Source organism: Orbicella franksi, chromosome 10 (genome assembly GCF_964199315.1).
Source record: "Orbicella franksi chromosome 10, jaOrbFran1.1, whole genome shotgun sequence".
NCBI lineage: Eukaryota > Metazoa > Cnidaria > Anthozoa > Scleractinia > Merulinidae > Orbicella > Orbicella franksi.
The window spans coordinates 16,017,082-16,043,581 of record NC_138154.1 but is presented as its reverse complement, the minus strand read 5'-3'; the positions used below and the strand labels follow the sequence as shown (position 1 = coordinate 16,043,581).

Genomic DNA, 26,500 nt, shown 5'->3' with positions numbered 1-26,500 from the left:
CCACAACCCTCGCAACCCCCACAACCCTAACAACCCTCACAACCCTAACAACCCTCACAACCCCGACAACCTCCACAACCCTCGCAACCCCCACAACCCTAACAACCCTCACAACCCTGACAACCTCCACAACCCTCGCAACCCCCACAACCCTAACAACCCTCACAACCCCGACAACCCTCGCAACCCCCACAACCCTGACAACCCAAACAACCCTCGCAATCCCGACAACCCTGACAACCCAGACAACCCTAACAACCCTGACAACCCCGACAACCCTCACAACCCTCACAAGCCCCACAACCCAGACAACCCTGACAACCCTCGCAACCCCGACAACCCTCACAACCCTGACAACCTCCACAACCCTCGCAACCCCAAAACCCTAACAACCCTCACAACCCTGACAACCTCCACAACCCTCGCAACCCCCACAACCCTAACAACCCTCACAACCCCGACAACCCTGACAACCCTCGCAACCCCGACAACCCTCACAACCCTGACAACCTCCACAACCCTCGCAACCCCCACAACCCTAACAACCCTCACAACCCCGACAACCCCCACAACCCTCACAACCCTCGCAACCCCCACAACCCTGACAACCTCCACAACCCTCGCAACCCCCACAACCCTGACAACCTCCACAACCCTCGCAACCCCCACAACCCTAACAACCCTCACAACTCTGACAACCTCCACAACCCTCGCAACCCCCACAACCCTAACAACCCTCACAACCCTGACAACCTCCACAACCCTCGCAACCCCCACAACCCTAACAACCCTCACAACCCTGACAACCTCCACAACCCTCGCAACCCCCACAACCCTAACAACCCTAACAACCCTGACAACCCTCGCAACCCCAACAACCCTGACAACCCAGACAACCCTAACAACCCTCACAACCCTGACAACCCCCACAACCCTCGCAACCCCCACAACCCTCGCAACCCCCACAACCCTCGCAACCCCCACAACCCTCACAACCCTGAAAACCACCACAACCCTCGCAACCCCCACAACCCTAACAACCCTCACAACCCCGACAACCCCCACAACCCTCACAACCCTGACAACCCTAACAACCCTGACAACCCTCGCAACCCCAACAACCCTGACAACCCTAACAACCCTCACAACCCTGACAACCCCCACAACCCTAACAACCCCCACAACCCTCGCAACCCCCACAACCCTCACAACCCTAACAACCCTGACAACCTCCACAACCCTCGCAACCCCCACAACCCTAACAACCCTGACAACCCTGACAACCCTCACAACCCTGACAACCCTAACAACCCTGACAACCCTCGCAACCCCAACAACCCTGACAACCCTAACAACCCTCACAACCCTGACAACCCCCACAACCCCCACAACCCCCACAACCCTCACAACCCTCACAACCCCAACAACCCTCACAACCCCAACAACCCTCGCAACCCCCACAACCCTGACAACCCAGACAACCCTCGCAACCCTGACAACCCAGACAACCCTAACAACCCTGACAACCCTGACAACCCCGACAACACTCACAACCCTGACAACCCATAAATTAGGTTTTAATAATCACCAATTACAACAGATTTTGTTTCTGCAGCCACAATAAGTGGAAAATGTTGCAGTTTTCACTTCAGCCAATCAGATAGCTCGTTCCGAGAGGTGCGTACTGCCTCAACTGTACAATTCCTACGTGATATTCCTCAATTTTCAAAAGATCTCGCGAGAAGTACTTGAACGATAATAAACGCAATAGCCTCCTATTAGGACGTAAATATGCTCCTGTCCTAAGAAATTATCTGCTCGTCGAAGCCTACTGTTTACCTCGAGCTTCGCTCTCGGGAAATAGCCTCTTCCAGGCGTTCAATTAGTGAACGCCTGGCAGCCTAGAGGCTGCTCGGAAAACTGTTCGCGTCTCGGAACATGCCAGTGGACAACACCCGCTGGCATACATTTCTTTGTAAACCCCGGTCTAAACTTCGGCCCTTAGTATTTGGTTTGAATTAATAGCAGGAGTCCCTGCAGGAGTCTATATTCTCAAAATAGCGTGACGTGTCGCGTGACGTTTGAGAACTTCGGAACCGCTGAACTCCTGAACATTTCCGGGAGGTATTTTCGTAATGACGTCATGGTTTGTTTAGGGTCAGTCCCGCGCGGGCATACGAGTGACGTGAGGTTTATTTTAGATTGTTTTTTCGTAAAAGAAGGGAAAACTTTTGGTCACAATCAGGGTTTTGTCAAGGACATTTCAATATTTCCTAACGAGCATGTCTTCCGACAATCCATTTATCGAAGGAAACGTTTTACAAGTTGCTGAAGACGAGTTTTAAGCCTAAAACGACCTGAAGGAAGCCTTGGCCAATACATCGACATGGAAGGCCGCATGTTCTTATTCATCATTCTGTTTCATGCTGCGCTTGGATCGAGCTTTGGCAAAGGAAGGTCCCCAGGGTTTCTCACTGGAAAAGAAAACTCCAGTAAGTGTTTTCATATTCCTCCTTTACTAAGCGGCAGCAACTGAGCGTTTAAAACGCATGTTTAGGGTGCCGTTCAGAGTCTACTGTAGGCTTCAGATCAGGGCTTCGACAGAATTCGAAAACGTGCTTGTGTACACAATGATCACTCACCAAAGACAGTAGTTTAATTAGACATACCACAGCCTTTGTACCTTACTTATTTGTACAAATTACGTTGAAAAGCAGCTTGTAAATTTTGTTCTCTACTCTCGTAAAACAGATGTAAACCTCCAAAGAACCACTCAAATGTAAGTTTAAGCCTACAATGTGTGTGGAACCGTAATTTCCCGTTGAAAAAAGTTAAAAGAGCTCTGCTAAAATTGCCTGCGACCCGTTCTGTTTCGCATGGGAGGAAAAATCTTGTATTTTTCATGTTGCTAGAATGATATTTAGTGTCGTATTTATTGTGGCGTCGAACGTTAGGGTTACCTGTTAAGGCACGTTCTGTCAATTAGAGCTTTTGCACTTCGGTTAATTTGTCAAATAAGCCCCTTTGTTCTTAGTTGTCAAATCTTTCTTCACAAAAGGGTATTGTATTTGGAGCAACATAAAATTTGTATTCCTGGCTAGAGAGACATATAATTAACCTGACAGTAAAACAGAAGAACTATTGGTAGCAATTTTTTTTGTTCAGCATTGGTTAGCTACGTCAAGCATGTGCTAAAAATTAATTTTCTGTAATTAATAGCAATTGGGCCAAGTGGAGTACAATTCAGGGAGTAATCAGGCGATAAATTGTTAAATTGTTTGAGTGCGTAGCTTGAGGCTGATTTGAAATTATGAGCACTATTTCTCCCTGAAATTTGTCCGATGTGAGGTCCACACTATTATGAATTAATCATGTCAATAACAAATTTTTTGATTTTAGAGAAGGCTTATGAGAACTTCTTTTGAGCAAAAAAGTCAGAAGTTTTTCCCATAAGTTGTCGAAACTGGAGGAAAAATTAAGAAAGAAACCATTGAAGCTCATGTAATTGATGTGCAGTTGGTGAAGGTATCCAATTGCAGGTATCAGATTACAAAAAGTAGAAGTTGGATACCTGTAATTGGATACCCATATGTCATGCACTAATTATGTGACAAATCGGTGTGCAGAGAACCAATCACGATCAAGAATTTTGTTATAGATACAATTGTGTGGTTAATCAATAGTTGATCAATAGTTCATTTAATTGGTTTGGCCAATAAATTCTGGAAGATTATTGCATATGTATTTGTTGAAGGGAAACATGATTTGGGCACTACCGTATTTAAATCTCTTTTGTTCCCTGCAATATACTGAAATATCATATTCAGACACATTGTGGTGACTACACCAAGCACGCAAATCTTGGCTGATCTCCAAAGAATTATCATGTGTCCTCTATATTCTCATTAGTTCAGTAAATGCCAATCAGTCTGGTGTGCTATATCATTATAATTATACACTACAATATCACCTGCTGGTACTTGCTAGATTTACTATCCATGTCAGCATGACATTAGTGTGGAACAAGGGATCTGCTGTGGTTCTATATAAACCTTGGTGCACTTTGGTATTTTCCTTTGTTTCATATTCAGTGTAATATAGTCAATTTTATATTCCATCAAATATTTTCGCTTGCGCTGGATCTGTCTAAATGCGTCACATGACTCAATATGCCCCAGCTAAAACTGGGGAATATCTGAGTGATATTCTCCAATTTTCAAAACTGTGTTTGTTGTGGAAAATATTTGAAGGATAATAAACATAATAGCCTCCATTTGGTGCGAAAATATGCCCGGATGCTTGTCCATGGACATTATCTGTTCCTGAAAGCTCATAGCCTGTTTTCCTGGAGCTTTGCTCTCTGAAAGCTCTTCACTTCTCGGAACAGATAATGTCCATGGACAAATATGCAAGCATGTTTTCGTGTCAAATGGAGACTATTGTTTGTACATCACCCAATTGTAGCAATAGTAAAATTGAACCACAACATATCCAACATGACATGATTATCTGGAATCTGGAAAGTAATCAAGCTTCTGCTTCTTTTTTTTCTTAATAACAGCTGCTGGCCATGTGGCAGTAAACCCTCAGTTTACAGAAGAGCCAGATGACAAATTTATCTTGCCAAATACTCCAGGGACTTTGACTTGTGAGGCCAAATTTGTGTCAAAGCTCAAGTTCAACTGTTCTGGGAAACTGGTACCCAGAGTAATATTAAATGATGAGTACATTGACAATGTGACATTTCTTATTGCTGAGATCTCTGAAAGTCAAATCAAGAATAGAACTTCTGTTTTCCTCTGCAATTGTATCGCCACAGGCTACAATGGACAAGTTATAAGAAGCCGTGCTGCAACTGTTCAGAGAGCTTGTAAGTGTGTGTTCAGTGTTTGATTCTCTTGGTGCATAGGCTACTCAGGGATCTCCCAAAAATTTGAAGACTTAGACAGAGAATGTTTTGTAGTAGGTGGCACTGAACATTTTCAGTGTCCGGAACAGCCAGGAAACTGTGTGATCTGCAAAGGCATTGAATAGTCTAAATGTACTTTTTTTTTTTTAGCAATAATTGTAATTATATTGATTGCACTTTTGTATAATTTTTTTATTGTTATTTCATGTCAGATCTGGATGAGGACTTTGTCATTTTTCCATCAGTCAACACCAGAGTTCAGAAAAATTCTTTGCTTACTTTAAGATGCAAGCCCCCAGCAGGAAACCCAAGCCCTGCTGTGTCTTGGTTGAAAGATGGTAACCCTGTGGATACAGACAAGAATAGAAGATTGTTGGTGAAAAGTGACAGCAATTCCTCTCTTGTCATTATCAGGAAGGCAAAATTATCAGACGGTGGTGACTACTCTTGTGTGGCATCAAACCTTGTTGGAAGACGTGAGAGTGCCATTGTCAAGTTAAATGTATATGGTAAGTTCACTACTTGCATGTAACAAAAAAGAATTGTAACTCTACTGGAACCTCTCCAGAATGGCCTCCTTGGGAACAGATGAAAGTGGCCACTGGCTATTGTGGAGAATGGTGTAATATGAGGCCTCTTTGGGGGAGGAGGGGGAGCAATGTTTTTATTTGAAAAAAATGCTTATTGCAGTGTACCATATGTGTTGTAATTTAAAATGATTTCAGGTCAAAATGATTTCAAACTAGTTTGATTTGTATTTTTTTTTGCTTTAGGGTTATGGTAATAAAATAAATGTGGAACAAAGGCAGAGATGCCAACCTCTGGAGATCTAAAATCTGGAGATTTTTTTGCCAGACACCACCCCCCCCCCCACCCCCTACCCCCACCAAAAAAATCCACCAACCCCCCTCCCCCATCAACCCAACCCCCCCTAAAATGACCCCCTTCCCCCCCACCCCATTGTAAATCTTACTATCACTCATGAAATGGCACGCAGGGGCAGGAAATTAGCGGGAAAACCAGGAGGCTTTTGTTGTGGTTTGTTATTGGTTAAACAGAGATCCAATCAGGCATTTGGTTATATGGCCGATATAATGAAGAAAGCCTTTGTTTATTTTCTGTCGATGTGTGGTTGAAAGTCAACGATGCAAAAACATGCATTAAGAAACGGTGAAACAAGTTGAAAACCCCGAAATTGTATCAATTTATGGATACAATTTCAGCCTTAGTGGAACAAGGTCTTTGAAAGGTTCAAAGTCATTTTTTATCCGGGAGATTTGGTAACCCGTATGGGAGATTGGGAGATTCGTTTCGTATCCTGGAGACTCCCAGATGAACTGGGAGAGTTGGCATGTATGCAAAGGAAGATTCAAATGAAACAAGTTTAAAAAAATTTTGACCTGAAATTCATTTTAACCTGCCACATATACACTTAAATACTTGTCACAATCAAAATATATCAATAATACAGAAACCAATCAGAAAGAGAGACTGATAACATGTGATATAGATCAAGTTTGGTCTCCTATATATTACAATAAGGAATATTTGGGGTTTTGTATGCAAGTTATTTGTCAGTTATTGATTAACTTGGTGTTGTCAAGAGGTTATTTTGGCAGTTAGAATACACTTCATGATCAGTGGTTGTTGTTGAGACTTGACTGTGAGTGTTAATTTTCTACACATCTACTAAAACATGTTGTTACTAACAGTGAAAAGTAGACTGGACAATTTCCTCTCCCTTTAACAATTGACTTTAGTTTTAAAATATCGTCATTATGTGGTGTTCCAGGAGTGGCTCATGCAAGAGCAAGTTTGCACTCAGGGATAATTTTAGCACTGTACTGACCACAACTGTGGACCAGCACTGTGATAGAATCCCTTTCATTTATATTTAGAGCCAGGTGAAATTGAAGGGAGAGTGGAAAAAAGCCCTAATTGACTCTAGATCTTGATCTCACATTGAATTATCCTTTTTCATAGAAGGAAGCAGAAAGCCATTTGCAAGGAGAATCTTGCAGTCTACCTGGTGTCACTTAGGGTCTATTTCCACTCACTCCTTCAATTATTGTCATCTGGAACTTTGCATTTCTCTGATTATGTGCAGACAGACTTTGAGTTCACTTGAAGTGAGATTTACAGGCACATAATTATAGTTTTTTTTTTATTCTTGATTATGTTATATTATTAATAGTTGATGGTGGCTGGTCGGAGTGGACAGAATTTAAACCCTGTGATGCCACTAAATGTGGGAATGGAACAAAGATGTTCAAACGCTTCTGTTCAAATCCTACGCCAGAGAACGGAGGACAGTTCTGCACTGGCAACAGCATTAAAATAGAACAATGTCAACACATTTGTCCAGGTAATATATAATATGCAACAGCTTATCGGGATCTTACAATCAACTCATTTGCCTGTCAATCTTTCATGATTGACATTTTGTTTTTGGTTAAGGTTGGTTGTTAATTTTTTTTCTCATATGCTCGGATCAAAATACAGCTCAGCAATTGTTGTAGTGCTGACCTTGCAATCCCAAAGGGCCTATGATGAACAGGATGTGGGAAATTTGGGGAAAAAGTTTTATGGGATATGGATATCCCTGGATATAGAGAAGGAAAATTGCAAATTTTTGAATTGGAATTAACAGGATACAAGATATATCTAAGGCCAAAAATTAATGAGATATTTAGATCCCTCCCCCTAATGGGGCCTTGCCCCTATACCAATGGTAGATCTAGGAAGGATCCCAGGGGCTGCTTCGTTAATTCATGGCCTGAAAATCCTGTCACATTAAGCTTATAAATCATACTGGGTTCAGCTAATAACTATTGTTTTGTATTATCTTAGTCATAATCACAGCTTAACTAAGTTAAATATGGTTTGTTATCTGTTGCACAGTGATAAACATGTACTGTAGATGTCTGTAAGACCAGGTTAACTTAAAACAATGTGGTGGAGCAGGGCTCGACTTTGCAACCGCTAAGGTCGCCAATGAGACTGATTGTTTTTCACTGGTGACTAATAACTTTTAACGCTTTTCACTGAAACACTTTTGTGGGCAACTAAATTGAGAAACTTATAGGTCAGCTGGCCCCAAGGTTTTTTTTTGTGACAGTTGAGCCCTGAGGAGAATGAGTGAGGAAGAAAGGCGCACAGCTGGGTGGCAGACATGAGTGACTGTCAGAGCTGTAGTAGCAAATGGATGGCAAGGGAATGTCAAAGCCTTACCTGCCTTATGGCATGGAGAGATACAGGTATAGAATATAGCTATCGGTAGGTGGATGTCTGTTACTTACAGGCTTTGTACTTTTGTTTCTAGATGTGGAAATAACATGCCCAAATCACACTGATGTGTACATCAACCGGTCAGTTGTGGCATCTAAAACTGTCTCTTGGGATAAACCTCTTGTCCGCAACAAGAAAAATGATACAAAGTTTTCTGTTGAAGTTTTTCCACCATGGGCAGAACCACCTGTGATGCTCCCAGAGGAAAGTCATGTATATGTTATAAAGTATGTAGTGAAGAACGAGTTTGGCCAGACAGCAAGTTGCTCCTTCAACATATCAGTCTATAATGACTCTGGTAAGTTCCATAGTTTTTGTTCCTTTCATTAAAATTTGTATTTTTGAATACCTGATATTCAGGGTTTACAATTAGCCATGGAGGTCAGTTTGTCTTCTTCACAAATGTGTGGTAATCCATCGTTTACGAATTGAACGGATTCTTCCTTTTTGACAGTTCTCCACAGGGTGAACAAGAGATCTCAAATTGCTTTGCCCCGTCAAAATGAAACCATGTAAATTATCTTGTCCATGCATTCCAGACAAAATTTTGTTTTTGAATTAAAGCCTGTTGTGTCATTTCTTGGAGACTCATTTTCTTTGAGGATGCATGCCATTTTGAGCCTGTGGCAGGTTGGTACTTCATGTATGATGTGGTATTTGGAGAACCACTGACTGGAGACAGTTACATTGAAAATGGCAGCTATGGGAGACAATAGGATACAGAATGTACACAGCAAAACAGTAATTAATGGATTTTTTTTTCATAGTGACTTTTCAATCAACTGCCAGTACCCCTGATTTTGTGGTCCTTCACTACAATTTTGATTTTTCCTGGCAGGCAATCAAAATTAATTCTTCAGACATTTTCTAGGCTTTTAAGGCTAGATTCAAGATTACTCCCTCTAAGAATCCTTTGGAGTCACAGATAAATTTTTAGGGTAAAATATGCCAAATGTGGTGCATTTGTAAACCCTGGATACTTTTGATACATTTAGCAATGCCAGCTTGGGTCTGCATTATAGTACAGGTCAGTGGTAACTAACAGATGTACACAGAAGATGCATGCATCCTATCATGATGTCTTTTTCACCTTATTAGGCCAAGGATGAAAGGACCTCTGGGACCAGGGTAGAATGATTGTAAATATAAGTGTTAAAACACAAACAGTGGGAACACAGCAAATCGGGGGTCACCCCCATATGAAAAGGTCTCATATGGGAAGCCCCAGTCTGGACAGCAAGCTACCTCGTACAAACTAATGAGCCTTGCTGTATACACATCAATAGTTCAACCTGTGCACACAGACTTGCATTTGCCTGCTCTTTGCCAACATGTTTTCTTTGGCGTGAACAGCTCTTCAACAGTCAGCTGATGTTCCATCTGGACCATGCACCAATCTCTATGGAACCTATCTACAATGGCTGCATCTGTAAGGCAGTCAGTTAATTCTGCCCCAGTCAGTAACCTATTGTTGGGATCAGTTACTATAATTGCATTCACCTGACTGTGTACTTAATTTTTCTAACCTTTTACCCTTGTATTAATTAAGAAACAATCATACAGAGTCTATATAAGCATAATGTCTGTCTTCTCTACCAGCCAAAGCATGTAAAACAGGGGGCTGCAATGTGCTGGTAACAGACGAACCAGAGGGTGCAACTCCATCCACAGTTAAATCAGGTAGGATTCTAAGGACATGTCATACTGGGTTGTCAAAAATAGCTGGGTGCCTACAAAATTCTTAAGTGACTTTAGTCATCTGATTTTGGCAGAAAAAGATGGCAAAATCTGCCCCTTAGCCATCTGTGTGTCATATTGCACAATTTACTGCCAGTGCAGGGGCGGATCTAGGAGGAGGGTGCAAGGGGTGCACACCCCCCTTGAGATGAAGCCTTCTTCTTCGTATTTGCTTTTATATTTGTTTACCTCACAAGTCAGTTACGCCATTTCTTAGTGGTGCACCCCCTCCTGAGAAAATTCTGTATCTGTAAATTCTATGTCTACTGTAGTGATGTTAAATGCAGCAGCAGACCAATAGTTAGTGTGGTGGGTTCTAATCCAGACTGAGAATTCAAGCATACATCAGGTAGTACAATCCTCATGTTATGTGCTTTGAGATGATGCCTTTCTCTGATAATATGCAGTTTTAGAAAATAATATCCTCATCAAGTCCAAGGGTTTTTTTTTCGGCGGGAGAGGTGGGGGGTCTCAAGAACCACACATTTGAAAGGAAGGCATAAAGCTCCAACTAGCTACAGTAAAACAGATGCATAATTTTTTCTTATGGTGGATTTCAGTTGCTTTAATTCTGTAGTGGAAAATCTTAATGATATTGTAACATTTATCGTATTTTCCAGGTGTCCTTGTACTGTATTTGTCCGTGGGACTTGCCTTTGTGATACCGATATTGGCGTTACTCTTCATGGCAAATTATATGTTCCATCGTAGAAAGTTGAGTCAGAAGAGTGCAGCCACAAAACATTATGAAGGTATGCAAGCAAGCTAAGGCCAGTCGGTGGGCCAATTCGGAGTTGCCTTTTGTCCTAGTCCACATCTTTGTAAAGTTTTGTTCTGGTATTAGGAGGCCAAATTATAATTATTGAAAAAGATATTGTGGTGGTTTTATTATGGCCAAACAAAGCACGTGGTTTTAGTTACTGTACCTTATCTTATGTTTCATAAATATTCATTTACCTTGTTTTTATTAAATCACTCTACAGATGTAAAAACGTCTGAGACAGACCTTGAATTGGTTGTTGTCACTCGGTCTGCATCTTATATAGAGCCTGCGGTAGAATCTGGAAAGCTGAGAGATGAATCTCCTATTGATTCTGAAGTGTTTGATTTCCCAGTCCCAATATCCTATGGGAAAGAAGCTCCAAAGGCAATGCATATTGAAGTTGAAATCATAGATCAACAAAAGATGGAAAAGCCTCGTGACAAACAAAGGGCAAACTCTTCTGTCAGCAACAAGTCAACAGTGTCAGAAATCTCTCGAATGATGTGGAATGTATCCAACATCCCAGAAAATGCCGATCCAAAAATGGTGGCATGGGGACTTGTGGATCACAACGGAGGGAAGTTTACGATAGGTAACACGGGTGTGAGCCTCACTGTACCTCCACTGGCTATCCCAGAAGGTTGCACTGAAGGTATATATGTAGCTATAGTGGACCAAGAAAAAGAGCATCCCCAGGTCTCTTCCAAGGAGTCGTTGTTGAGCCCAGTAGTAAAATGTGGTCCGACCGGACTTAAGTTTCAGCGTCCTGTGATACTGAGTATGCCACACTGTGCTCTTCTTGAAGAAGGAGCTTGGAATCTTAAAGGTGAGGATAATGGCTATGCTAGCCTGGTAAGTGTAGCCAGGAGAAGGAAACAATGGGAAATAAAGTGGCTTCTTTATTTTTCTCTTATTGTTGCCTGTTGACTTTCTTTTTTATTTAATGCAGTCTGAGGTCAATTTGACTGAGCCCAATTCACACATCAACTATTTGCAATAGCAATAAGTGGAGATTTTCTAACATATCAAGAAAACAGAGCCTGAATTGTATGAGCAATTTTCTTTTCAAAAAAACCTTAGCTGGTTCTTTTTTCACCAGCCCTGAAGGGCAAAAGCAATAAATATACTACTTTTTGATGCTAAGAAGCCAGTTCCTTCAGCCTTCAAGGCATAAAGTTTACAAACTGTAGCTGTTGGACCAACTGATCTTCATTTGCCATTAAGACAGCAATTAAGTGAGAGGAGAGAGAGAGAATGCAAATCTGGGCAATCCCCACAAGGTGGTAGATGTGAATTTTTTACCTCGGTGGCAAGTGCATTGTCATGTTTTGGAGGACTTAATTCCTGTCACCAGCCCTGTGGAAATTAGATCTGCCCCTCTCCCCTAAGCCTGGCTTTGACCTGTATCATTGAAGGGAGCACGTTGCTATGGCATCGATGAACATGTTCCTGAGTTGTCAGGTTGGCTTTATGCATTAAAGAGTTGCAAACTGAAGACACTCTGCCTTTATGGTTATCAAGAAATATATATTTTTCACTTTTGTCATTTATGGGCTTGTGAATACAAGACCAAAAAGGTTTTCTTTTGAGTTAATTGATCCAATTCATATTCTGTTTTCTTGGTCTTGCATTGTCCCTGACTATTCCACTTGTTGTTGTGCACACTGTGCATGAGTTGTTGTTGAACAAAACTCAGTCAACTTTTCTTTAGACCACTTAAATGGCAAAGAAAGTCAACCAGCTATAATAGCAGCAAAATCAAGGGCAGTCATTAAGTTTGGAGTCACCTGCTGCTTTGGTCTTGACACCTGTAACAAACTTGTTGCTTTGTGGGTGAATTATATCAGCAACAGGCAAGTTCAGCCATAGCATCACGGGCCTGTGAAACACACTTAGCCTTAAGAGGCTGTCTCTGTAAAAACTGACCACTGATTTTACTTGGAAAATTCGATTTTTCTCATAAGCTGGGATTTCAAAGCCCTTACCTAGTCAATCACTAAAATGAGTTTCATTTGATTAAAAATTCTAATTGAATTTTTCTAGGATTGATTGAAGTTCGGTCCACTCGACGTAAGTTGCGTGCCTGCTGAAACTGGAAAAATAGCACATATTGCTGGTGTTCTAAAAAAATTAATATTCGCTCAAAAGACCGAATTCTTTTTTTCAACTATAGCTATATCATAGCAGTTTGTTTAGCCATGTTGCAATTATAATTCAATGTCGTTCCTTCAACGGTTAAAAGAAGATTTTCTACCTGTTAAATAGAGTTTTGAACCAAACACGAAAATAGCTCTACTTTGAAAGCACGTTTTAAAAATGTGGCACCTGTTTGAAACTGCTGAACTACATGAATAGAAAGTATAAATGGCCCTTAATTTAAAACAATAATAAAATTTGTCTGCCCATTACGTTTTCAAAACTAATGATCGCTTAAAGTTCAGGAAATTTTGAAATATTCTATGAGTAACTAACATAATTGCCTTCATAAAGTGCTGCGATAAATTCACATAAATCTCTTACCTGGCTTCAAGATTAAAGTTTTGGTCCTTTGTAACGATCCTTGAAACCTAGGTAGCATAAAAGTGTCAGCTTTTCCTTCCAGCTGTAGGTTTGTATACAAGGTTCATTATATGTTCCTCATCTGTGTTGAGCATGACGGTCACATACTTCGATGTTCTTTGTATTATACTGACCATTGTTTTCCTCAAAGCCGGTTTAATCAGGTAGAGTCCTCTTGAAAGGTTTATAGAAGCACTCTTTTGGACAACTCTTGGGACACATACATGTATGAACAGTAAACAGTGATCTGGGGATCCAAGGAAGGATTTTGTGTTTACAACAGGTGTTTTCATGTTCCCAATCTTCCCGTGAGTATCACATCATTGATTCCTGTGATGCTCACGGGAAGATTGGGAACTTGAAAACACCTGTTGTAACCATAAAATGGCCGTGGCATTTACCAATCCTTCCTTGGATCCCCAGATCACCGTTTACTGTTTATACATGTATGTGTCCCGAGAGTTGTCCAAAAGAGTGCTTCTACGAAGCTTTCAAGAGGACTCTACATGATTAAACCGGCTTCGAGGAAAACAATGGTCAGTATAATACAAAGAACATCAAAGTCTGTGACCATCACGCTTGGCACAGATGAGGAACATGTAATGAACCTTGTATACAAACCTACAGCTGGAAGGAAAAGCTGGCACTTTTAATGCTACCTAGGTTTTAAGGATTATTACAAAGGACCAAAACTTTAATCTTGAAGCCAGGTAAGAGATTTATGTGAATTTATCGCAGCACTTTACAAAGGTGAGTATGTTAGTTACTCATGGAATATTTTCAAAATTTCCTGAACTTTAAGCGGTCGTTAGTTTTGAAAACGTAGTGGGCAGACAAATTTTATTATTGTTTTAAATTAAGGGCCATTTATACTTTCTATTCATGTAGTTCAGCAGTTTCAAACAGGTGCCACATTTTTAAAACGTGCTTTCAAAGTAGAGCTATTTTTGTGTTTGGTTCAAAACTCTATTTAACGGGTAGAAAATCTTCTTTTAACCGTTGAAGGAACAATATTGAATTATAATTGCAACATGGCTAAACAAACTGCTATGATATTTCTATAGTTGAAAAAAGAATTGAGTCTTCTGAGTGAATATTAATTTTTTAGAGTGCCAGCAAGATGTGCTATTTTTTCAGTTTTGGCAGGCACGCAACTTGTGTCGAGTGGACCAAACTTCAATTAATTGTAGAAAAATTCAATTAGAATTTTTAATCAAATGAAACTCATTTTAGTGATTGACTAGGTAAGGGCTTTGAAATCCCAGCTTATGAGAAAAATCGAATTTTCCAAGTAAAATCAGTGGTTGGTTTTTATGGAGACAGCCTCTCAAAAAGGTGTTGTGGCTCCTAATGACTGCCCTGGAAATGACGCAATTTTTTTTCATTATTTCCTTCTCTTGACTACATTTATGGAAGGCTAGGTAGACTGTGAGTGGTCCCTCTTTTGCTTAGTCTGTTGAGCATGATGGTAAACAAACTGCGAGGAAAAAGGGCAGTGCAAAATCCTTGGGCAAGAAGTGTGCCTCTTGCCCCCAGGATTTCACACGCCCATTTTTCAGGTGGTTTTCTTTCGCGTCATGCATTGCAGACTAAGTAAAAGCGGTACTACTTGTAGTCTATGAGCTATACTGACCTATGAAGAAACTTTGGAAACATTTCCATTTGATGAGATTTTTGATTGTTTTTGTATCGTTTTCATGTCTGGTGTGTTGCTCTGGTTTCCAGTATTGCTAAGCCAGTCCTACTTATGAGCCTATAAGCAAACACCACTCTCCTTAAACTCAGTTATTTTCCTGGCCCCTTAGAGAGACATCTGAAATTTGACTAGAAAAATTTCACATTCATGAGGTAACTCTCCTGGAAAACTCTCCAGAGATCACTGAATTGCTGCTTCTGATTGGTTATTTTATGGTGTTACTAACCAAGTTCGAGGTCTGTATTGTAAGTTATTGATCAAGTTTTTTTCCCTTCGGATTCATGGCCCAAGTGCCTGAGCGATAAATTGAAGGGGAAAAATGAGGATCCATAACTCACAGTATCGAATGAGAAGAATAGGCTAGTAAGATATTTGTTATACCTCTTCTTGTCTTTGATGGGTGTGGAACAGCTTTAAATTCTAGTGGGTTGTACAGTAGAATATGGCCCATTAAATTGGCTTATTACAGTGCACAAAGTAACTACAAGAGGTATAATTATATACAATTTTATTATCAATCTGAGGTATTCACCAGATTTCTGTATAGCTACATTATGGAATTTTTCTGGTCGGATCTGATACGTCTGTCCTGGTGGGAAAGGACTGATTATAAGAAAAGGAGGCTGTTTAGGCTTGCTTGTTAGTTAGCCAGCAAGGCAGAGAAGGTGGTCCAGCAGTCCACTGTTCTGTGAAATGTATCAGCATGTGCATTTCACTTCCCCTTCACTGGCTAAGAGTGTTGGAAAATGAACACAGTGATATGAAAACTAGCAAAAACTGATCAGAATCTTTGTTAGGTGGCACTGGCACCACTAGTTTCTCTGACAGGAAACCTCAGTACATGGAAACTCCAACTGCAAATTTCAATGTGTTTAAGATGAATTTCATAAATGTTAAATTTGACAGAACAAAGCTATTGAAACTCGGGAGTATTTCATATGTGGGTACTTCTATAGAAGACATGTAAGGCAGTGTGGCTTTTATGATTCAAATGAACAGGATCAAAAGTAATCGGGGAGAATCATTGATTGATGTAGTCTCATTATGCTTCACCTTTTCCTTGTTAAAGTTACGTCCTGGGTACATTTTTCACTGAATATAACTTTGGTGAAATTGCGTTTTCTTAGTAACAGTCACCAGGTATGAACTTTCCACCAGTCAGAAGCCCAAATATTATACCCTACCTCGTTACGTTCACACCCTGGTATACAGCTGTTTCGACAAAGGTTCCCGAAAAAAGGGTAAAAGCGTACGCGACAATGCCGATTGGTATTGTGGGTAGTGAGAGTTTGGCGTGGCTTGATTGAGGTTCACGGTGTTGAGCAAGAAGTAAGGAGAAATTATTAATACGCGGGTTTGTGCAGTTTCCTTCTACATGCTGAAACGCCTTGGGCTTCAATCATGCAACAGTAAAACCACCATTACCCAGAACACCTTTCGACATTGCCTCGTAAGCTTCTCCTCGTTTGTAAGACAACCTTTCTCGAAACAGCTGTATTGGAACCTGAATACAGGGGGTAGTGTTTTGTCGTCCACCGCACTACTATTGGAGGGTTTATTTTTTTGTGTGAAGAGAGATGGCTGCTGTAGGGTCCATTATCTGGTTCTGCGGACAGTGAAGAGGATGTATCAAAGTCACTCTGGGTTAGCACTGAACTTTTGTGCGTAGATTCTGTGAGCAGCAACCATTTGTACTCCTGTGCATTTTTGTTAGACACTTGATGGACAGCGAAAAAAGCAGGGAGGCGATGCTTATATTTTACTTTCTATGGGACAGGATGGAAGAGAGTGATACAAAATGGAATAAGTGTCAACCAAACTGACTGAAGGAGTAGTTGAATCATGTAACCATACTGCACAAAATTGTCCACACTAAGGAACTCCCAGGCTCCGTTTCAAGCTTTTTTCTGTGAAATTTGAACATTTGAGGAATCTCTCAGTTGGAGGTGGGGCTTTCTTTGAATTCGCTGTAAGGTTCATGTCTCGTCCTTCTGGAGAGTCTGAACAGACTGTGTAGTTTGTTGTAAGTGAGACACTTGCATTACTGCTACATGATATCTTTCCTCATATTACATTCTCCCCCCCCCCCCCCCGCCCGCAAAAAAAAGCTGGTTGGCTTCTTTGTTACTAAGCAGTAGATGTTTTAAAAACTGTGACTGAAAGAAGGGTATGTGTGAATGACATGATAGTTTTAAACAATCCAGTCATTCACTCAAACCCTTATTTCAGTTCTAACACAAGATTTTATTGTCAATAGCCCTTTTCACGGTTAATTTTTCTCATTTGCATTACAATGTAATCCAATGTAATTTCGGGCTAAAACTACAAAATAGCCCGAAATTGCCTCACATACATGCTAGATTTTATTGTAATGCAAATGAGCAAAGGTAACCGTGAAAAGCGCTATTGCCAATCATTCTGCACTATCGGAAATCCACGGCTCTGACTGGTTTTCTCAAAATTTGACAGTAGGCTGTTTGCACGTCTCTGAATGTCTCAAAATTATGGAAAATTAACCCCTACGAACAGCTGGGGGAGGGAAGGAGATTCACGTCCCTATACCCCGCTAGGGGTTACCCGGCCGTCACGTCTAGCATTACCTGTAAATGTACCAACACTGTATACCGTTTCTTAATGCCGCGTTATTGCTACCCATGCTTGCTTTGTGATAGAGTTTTTTCCATCAAGAAGTCTTGGTATTTGGTTTCGACCCGAGCCAGTTTTTTTTAAAGTATTAATTCTTCCTTTTCCAATAGTCCAGTATAATGAAAGCGAGCCCAGCACGGCTGCAGACTGGAAGCAGTTGATTGATGTCAATAAGCAGGATGGCTCCGAGCCTTCCCATGTTGTAGTGGAATCGAACATGGTTCACTTGATGGTGGATCATTTCACTTACTTTGCTCTGACTGGAGAATCAGCGGCTAATAAACAGGCCCCTAAAGATGTGCAAGTTCTGGCTTACGTCACACCTCCCGAGGTTAATGGAGACTGTGTTGTTAGGGTGTATTGTGTTGGAGGCACACCAGCAGCAATAGAGGTGTGTGAACCTGTTTAACAAAATAATGATAAGTATCTTAATTGACCACTCCCTTAATGGGGGTTTTTCGGGGCCTCTGGAATCAAACGATGAAACAAATAACGTAAATGAACATAACATGGTAAAAAATCCCAGCTAGCAGGAGGCAGACCGGTAAGTGTGTTTTTTTTTTCAAGCTTGGCCGAGGAATTGAATTCGGGACAACCGAGAACAACGCCAGCTAAAGGGACAGAACGGGAAACTTTTCGGGAAACTTTTCGGGAAACTTTTCGGGCCCGGAAAGCCATTGCAAAATCTAGAACCTTACGATTACAAAGTTGTTTTATTCACATATTCTTAATATGGACAGAGGTTCCCTTCATACAAGAAGTTTCAGGCGTATACACTTCTCCGTTTTTCGATACAGATGGACTAAAAATGGCTTTACGGGCCCGAAAAGTTTCCGGGACTTTCGAGAAACGGGCCCCAGATCAATGTTGTTTTTGATGCTGTCAAAACACGATGGTATCATTCAGGGCTGAAAAAAAAAGCATCGTCCGGTCGACCGGGACAATAAGATCATAGAAAGGTGGGCATACACGAGGGGACTATCCCCTGCAACTAGTCCCCTGAAGAGTTTACACGAAGGGACTAGTTGCAGGAACTTGTCCCACGAGCAGGTCACACGAATTGTTTTGAGGAACAAGTCGCAGGGACTTGTCTCAAAAATTCACACCAGTTTGAATTCGTGGAACTAGTTGCAGGGACCAAATTTTAGGCCCTGCGACTAGATTTTGTGGTAAAAATGGCTAGTTCTTACGATGGGACTCGTCCCCGCGACTTGTTACAAGGAACTAGTCACAGGAACTAGTCTCCTCGTGTATGCCGACCTTAATAGCTTTTCATTGTCACTTGCCCGATGAGCAAGGGCGTAGGCAAGTCGTCTGTCAACTAAACCACCAAAAATAAAATCAAAAATTTGAGAGATGCTTTTCCAAAGGGCAAACGTGAATTTAAATTCTTCTGAAGCCCTGTCAGTAATCATTATACTAATAACGGACATTTCTGTCGCTTTTCAGGATGTACACAATCAAGAAATAAAGAAGTACAGAGGAGAAACGATCGAGGCACCTAAACAACTTCGCTTTAAGGATGGGGGAGGAGATCTGATTGTGGAACTTAAATCTGTTCGTCCAGGGTGGACGAGCGAAGACAACGTTAATGTAAGCGCTAACTCAAATTAAATACCTTTCTAAGAATCACATACATCCTTACATTGTAAGGGCGCTCTTGGGCTGGAGCAACCTTATGCTTGGACTTATGTCAGAGTACAAAGTAACGTCGGGCCAAACTGCGCCATTCACCCAGTGGTAAGCAGCATAATAATGACCTGGGTGGGGAGAGGCAGTGTGAGATTAAAGATTCACGCTCAAGATTACAACAACTCTCAAGCTCGGACCATGGCGGGGCGGAGGGCGGGGCGTGGTGGGGTCGGAGGGGGCAGTCTGAGTGTCTCACATCCCGTTCATTTTAGGCCTAGATCGGATATCCCGTATCCCGTCAATTCCAATTGCAAAAGTTAATGATTTTTCTACTCAACATCCCGTATCAAAATTCTGTTGTTAAGTGTTAACTGGAAATATTGCGGCCATTCCCTTATCCCAGCCCCTTTCATCTCGACACTTTCCTTTGCGTTTTTCATCCTCTGTATGTCTAAGTTATTAATTAATTTATTGATTTTTTCTTTTTAGTTTTTTTGTGTATGTCTAGATTATACTCACTGTGTGTTTTAAATCTGTTGTTCCTCAGAAAATTCCTTTCCGAGACATTTGGGAAGGTATTCAGCGCATGCCCAACTGCACATTCGTATTCTCCTTGTCGGACACGAGTGTGTCGCACTTTCGTGCAAAATTTAAAGCGAGGCAGGATTGTGAAGATGGCGAGGAACGAGATGTCAACGTGGTAACGTCAGTCAAACAAAGACCCAGCGTAAGTTTCTCATTAAATAACACTTTTTATTATATGGCTAGTTTGGTGAGCGGGCAAGATGGACCAGATCCTGCGCTGTGATTGGCTACCCGTACGGGAAAGATAGCGCTATTTTGTCCGCTCGGGGTTACGCGCTGTGTCCCGCAAAAGAAATTTTTCTTCATCCCATATAATAAATCCTTCATTGACCAGGCTTGTTCGGTCAAGACGGCTGGATATTGGGCAGGTTTCTCTTTTTTGCGTGTTTATGGACAGAGACGGCCCCGCGCTTGGGCAATAACTCTTATGCATTGGAAAGAAGAGACCCAAGGTGACCAAACGACCGACAATAGCAATGAAGAATCGCAGTTGCTTTATTTTCTGAGTATTGTCGTCGTTCACAAGGAATTAATTCGCACGAGAGAAGATTAAAACATCATTTACTGATTGACCGACTGAACGATGGCTTCTATTGAAAATAATCATAATAGCTTTATTTACGTGTCAATGAGATTTAGCATTGCTGCCAATTGGGGACACCTTAAAAGAGTTACAATCCTTAGGACTATGTACAAATTAATTTTTAAACGTTATAACTATTTACAAGATAAAAGCCTATCTATCAATGTAAAAATACGAAAGAGAATTAATAATAATAATCAAATTTATATAGCGCTAATTATATAAAATATTCATAAGCGCTTTACATTTTAAAAAAATATAAAATACACATATTTATAAAAATTTAAAACATAAAAAGTAGCATTACAAATAAAAAAAATAGATGAAAGTAATAAAATTTATCACTGAATGATATAGGCTTCTCTGAACAAATATGTTTTTAGCTGTTTTTTGAAATGAGTAAATGTTTGACGCCATCTGAATGGGCTTTGGAAGCTTGTTCCACATTGATGGCCCAGCATAGGCAAATGCCCGATCACCCAATGTCTTACATTTCGTTCGAGGCATAACTAACAACATGAGATCGTTAGATCGCAGAGCGCTTCGAGGAGATGACTTTTTCCTTATAAGATCTGAGATATAACGAGGAGCCATACCGTTTAACGCCTTGAACACAAATATTAAAACCTTAAACTTTATCCGGAACTCAGCAGGTAGCTAATGAAGGTCAATTAAATAGGGGGTGATATGATCAAACTTAGGCACTAGGCATACAAGTCTTGCTGCAGCATTAAGAATTTTTTGTAGGTGGTTCAGTTGATATTGGGGCACTCCAGAGAGCAGTGATTTACAGTAATCTAGGTGCGACGTCACAAAGTCGTGAACTAAAATTTTAGTAGCCTCAATTGAAATGAACTTCCTAAGTTGCCTGATGTTGTAGAGACCCTTGGAAGCTTTGCTGCAGGTGTTCGCTTTGCTGCAGATGTTCACTAAGTTAACTAAGAACGATGAAAATAGTACTAGTCAAGGTGAACACATATGACAATTGCATCCGCTGCTCGCATCAATTAAAGTGTTTAAATCCCTTTTCCTAATGTAATTTTAAAATTCTCTAAACTTAATGATTTTACATGATTGGGAAGTCCAGCCCCTAGTATTGGACCCAAATACGACACTGATAGTTTTCCGTAAGTCACTGTCTTGAATCGTGGGATCACAAAGTCTGCATTTCTCAAATAAAAGTTACTTTGTTGTCTTTTAAAGAGATCGATTATATACTGTGGGCATAAGTTGTTCTTAACTTTAAACATTTGTTATCTATTTGTTTCAGGAAAACCCAGGCCCAGTTGGGGAAGGAACGAACCATTCTACCGCTAACCTGACTTGTGCGTGTGAACACTCGACAAACATGCCTAAGGCTGTAAGTTCACCATGCTTAGTGGACCATTCCACTGCGCTAGTCAATGCTGGCTCACTGACTAAACTTTGGCAACGTTCGCAAGCGGACGTGCCTGGAACATGTGGCGGGAACGCTGCTGCGTCCCCAGTCTCCTTGAAACAAATGTCTTCTGGTTACTTCTCTGTTGGTTTCGAGTCACTACCGACTGCACACTCACTGAGTCGCGAGCTACGCAGTAAGCTTTCTGTAATTCTTGATCCTCCACACGAATACGATTGGAAAGTTCTGGCGGAAAAAATCGGGCTGAGTTATACAGACATTCGATGGATTGAGAGTAGGAACGCTTTTTCTCCAACAGAAATCCTCTTTAATCTCTGGGAAACGACAGACAGTTTGAAACTTCAATATCCTCTGGAAAAAATGGCGGACATTCTTCAGCAGATGGGAAGAGATGACGCAGTTGAGATTTTTGAGGGTCAGCTTCATGCGCGGAAAGAAACGACAGTTTAACTCGTAGCCGAGAGCCGGAATTCTCCTTTGGTGGAGCTTTCAAAGGAAACAGGCACTGTCCAGGAACTATTGACAAGTAGCCGAAGATCTTACGACTGAATAACTTGCAGAGCTTGCTCCAAGTTCAATTTTAGTATGACAACGCCGTGATTCGCAGCATAGCTTGGCAAGGTGCAGTTACCCGGACGTTTCCGAAGTTGTTCAAAGATGGTTTGATGACCTGCCTTCAGTAATTTCCTTCGTTCCGAACGATTCTCCGAAGCATTCCAGAAAATAGCCGTCTATAACGACTCTGCCCGCGACCAGCAAAAGTAACTGTAGTGTTACCGATAGTTCAAATCAAATCCCCAGACGGAGTTTCTGGTGAATATTTTGACATAGCCAGATCATGGCTCTATAAAAATGCGAACTTTTTTCCTCTGACCGCATACAGTTTTTTCAGCATACTCACCTTCTAAAAACTTCCAGAGCAACTTGTTTTATTCATAATTTTATCCAGGCACAGTTCAACAAAGACGGAGATTTTATTGGTCTAACTTATCCAGAATTTCTCATCTTACATTTAAGGGCAGGACCTTACGTGTCGAAAGTTTCGGTGAAACCAAGGCCGGGTTACTAAGTAACCTACGCGGACCTTCGTCTGGCTCGTCACGTTCAAAGTATCTTGTTAGGTGAAAGTCGATTAAATCAGTGTTTTGTTTATAGTCGTGACTGGCTTCAAACCGTTTTTCACAGCTCATTTTGATTTTACAGTTTGACATGGTGGAATGCTACTGAACAATGAGACGCTAGACCAAAGTCTTGAAAAACTGACGCAAGTCCTGTGGGATTGCCTTCGTTAGACAATCTCTTAGTTTTCGAGTTGGTTAGTGTTTCTTTAAAGAGGCAATCTTTTAAAACCAAACTTGAAGTAAGTAGTTCGCTTTTAAAGCACGCGCGATCCTGGTTCCCCTCGTGATTTTGTTTACGACAAGGATAAAGTTATATTTATTTTTCAGTTTATTTTTTATTTTATATAAGTTATATTTCAGTACTCATTAAGATGTCTGCAAGTTTCTTTTAAAAGTGAAGTAAATAAGGGACTAAAATCCAGGACACAAACAGTAACAACTTGTTAGGGACATAGAAATCAAGATTGCTGTAATCCGGCTTACAAAGCTGCGACGAATTAAGCTAACTAAGTTATGGTTGTATCACTGAATGAAATTAAGTGTAAAACGTCTAAAAAGTTTAAAGGTCAAATTTCTCAAAAAATCTTTCGAAAATACTTGTACGAAATACTTGTTAAAAAAAACCACTTCGAAATAGATATTGTAGAGTATATCAAATAAAAATCTTGACCAAGTGATGTTGAAACTCGAGGATTTGTTGACGAATCCAAACTTTGTGGCTGGTTTGATCGCTGATCTTTATAAGCCAGTGTTTTTACGATTTCACTTCTACGTTGACTTTTGTTTCGGGTGAAAAGATATGATTGTCACACATTACAGACAATGGTTGTTTACTATTTACACGAAGAAACCGGTTAGTGAACGATTTGTGCAAATGGTAAGCAAGAAGGTCTGACGATAAGTTCCGTTCGGATTGTCCGTTTACCATTTACTCTGCAACCTCCAATAACGAAGCGCGCGAAGTCTAAAAATAGAATGCAAATTATTGGAACCCCGCGAGAGTCAGACAACATTAGCGTGTTCCGAGAGAAATAGGAGGAAAATGAACACCAGATTTTCGTTTTAAAAATTGTTTCTAGGAACACTTGCTTACGCGCTTGAAAAAGCGCCAAATCTTCCACTATTCTGTTTTGTTTGTCTGAGTTTGTCTGAGTTATGACGTCACTCGCGCGCTTCGCTATTTTTGACCTGATTGTAATACCAAGATGGTGTTGAAGAATTACAAATGGTAACCACATTTTCAATTTTGGATATTTTTGTTTGGAAAATTTGGACTACCTTTCAAGACATTCCGTTTATTCGGAACTTTCCGGTCGGTCGAGCCACGTATTACCATTTATATGGAAATTGTGACCGAAATTTCCGGATTTGTTTGGGTAAATAATGGTAAACAACCGCTGAAAGATTCCATGGAAATTTCGGTCAAAACACGACTATTTTGGCGTAATGGAAAGGAGAATTTCTAAATGAAATGGAGCGCCTTGAAAAGTAGGCCAGAATTTCCAAGCGTAAAATTCGAATGTTAAATTTGCTCATTACTTTCTTATATCTCCAGTTCTATACGTTCAGCCCACACCTCAGTTTTAGGCACTCCGAGAAAGTTGCGGATTCGCCAAAATGACCTCGACAAGTTTCTGATTATTTTACTTCTTTTAACCACAATCGTTTAACGATTAGGTCTGCGACGCTTCCGCGAAACTTGCTGGCTTTTTTTTTTAAAGCTGTGATGGACCCACAGATGGGGACCGCAAAGAGAAAACAAGTTTGAATCAATCCTTGCTGAGAGCTTCCCATCCAAAATCCAAATCATAGTCATGGACATTGTTATGGCCACTATGTGTGGTGTTGGCTTCTCGGTGATCGACGAACCACAGAATTGACCAGGACTCTGCTCAATCCGTAACCAACCTAAGTTCACACATCGTTTCCCGCTAAGGAATAACTCCGTTACTAAACCGATCGCGACTGCTTTGGCACTGGAGTTTAATTAGTCCGTTTTCATGAGCCAACCACAATGTAATCAACAGGTAATAAACGCAAGGAATTGTTTTGAAATGAGTCTATTGCTTTTTTTTTTTTTTTTTTCTTTTTTTTTGCCAACTGCTCAAAACCACTAGCCTGTGAACTGGCTGAGAGTGAAGTGGCCGATGGGGGAATTGGGTGCACGTGTGTGTGTGTGTGTGGGGGGGGGGGGGGGGAGGGGAGGGGTTGGGGCGTTGGAACAAAGCTCGTCCTAAGTCCCTTTGATTCCCTTCCAGCGCTACCTGGGGACGCATTATGAGAGCCTCAGTTATCTACATATTGACTCGACAAATATTTGACACACTTCAATTGACAAAATTGTCTCCCGATACACACAAAGCCATGATGTAAAACTGGTTGTAATGGCAACTGTATTGTAATACAGTTAATCGCCACACTGCTCGTTCATTCTCGAAGAAGGGGACTACAGATCTAGGGTGCTGTAGAACAAAAAGAAGAGAACCACAAATTTTATTAGTATTCAGTTTGAGTGCGGTGTCACTTTTGTTTATAAGGATATTTCGTTTAATCTTGACATATTATTAGTACTTTAATCATGCAATCATAGCCAAACACAACTCAGACGCTGTCTCGTTTCTCATGAGAAACGAAAAAACAGTTCGAGTCAGCAGGGATTCAAAATGGCCGATGGTAAATGACCGAAAACAAAAAACATAACTACTCAAGGGGAAAAAATTAAGTTCGACATAATGCTGTTCCTAAGAAGTAGGCTATGATCTCTCTTAATTATAGATAAATACATGCCTAATTGTAACATCCACATGGTAAGAAAGCAGTTAAGTTTTAGCCTCTAGGCTCAGCGTTTCGTCTGTTGGTACAGTGAAAATCTTCTACATGATTTCGACCCCGTCTACGATACGCGGTAGCAATCTGAAAACGGAAGTTTCACTCTGAAAACGCATCAAATGTTTCCCGTCTACACTACGCCGGAGAAATTTGAAAACGCGACAATCACCGGCCATATTGGATTTGTGTTTGAGGAAAACTGGGACAGGGAAATCACGTGATTATCGTAACGTCATCGTTTTCTAAAAGCTCTGTTTAGGAAATGTTTTCTGTCCACACTAAGGCCCCGTTTACACGGACGCGCTTTCATTTGTAACCGCGTCTTTATCGATGCAGTTACGCCTTCCGGTTACACGGCGACGGCGGAAAGATTAACGAAACCGCATCTTTTTGAAAACGCTATTGAAGTGGAGCGTTTTCAAAACGATGCCGTGTAGACGGGGGTAACTGTGTCTCTTTGAAAACGCCTTCCGTTGGGTTTTTGATGTAATGACTCCCAATCCCAGTCAACATTTTCTGCACTTTTAGCGACTTTGTATTCGTTCGTATTCTCAAAAGAAGCTCTCCCTCGTCGTCAGTCCAAACGAACCTACTGACATCTTTACTTTTCGCCATTTCCAAAACAAAAATGGCGACGCTCTCAGGAAAAATCGTCTCACGATCTCTGGTGACAAATCATGTCGCGGCCATGAAGCGAACAGCAGAGAAAACGGATAAACCGATCGTTTTCTTGTAAACGTTTCGAAATCGTCT

General features: G+C 41.0%; 1 protein-coding gene across 1 annotated transcript; it reads left to right on the top strand.

Moving 5' to 3' along the window:
* Positions 1–1,719: 1,719 nt before the first annotated feature.
* LOC145499342 (netrin receptor UNC5C-like) lies at positions 1,720–25,083 on the top strand. The gene is made up of 12 exons (XM_081478850.1): positions 1,720–2,492; positions 4,562–4,870; positions 5,122–5,418; positions 7,104–7,274; positions 8,232–8,495; positions 9,797–9,877; positions 10,555–10,686; positions 10,918–11,523; positions 17,709–17,989; positions 19,048–19,191; positions 19,778–19,957; positions 21,669–25,083. The coding sequence occupies exons 1-12, from the start codon at positions 2,387–2,389 to the stop codon at positions 22,245–22,247; spliced, it is 3,150 nt and encodes a 1,049-aa protein (XP_081334976.1). The 5' UTR covers positions 1,720–2,386; the 3' UTR covers positions 22,248–25,083.
* Positions 25,084–26,500: the final 1,417 nt, after the last annotated feature.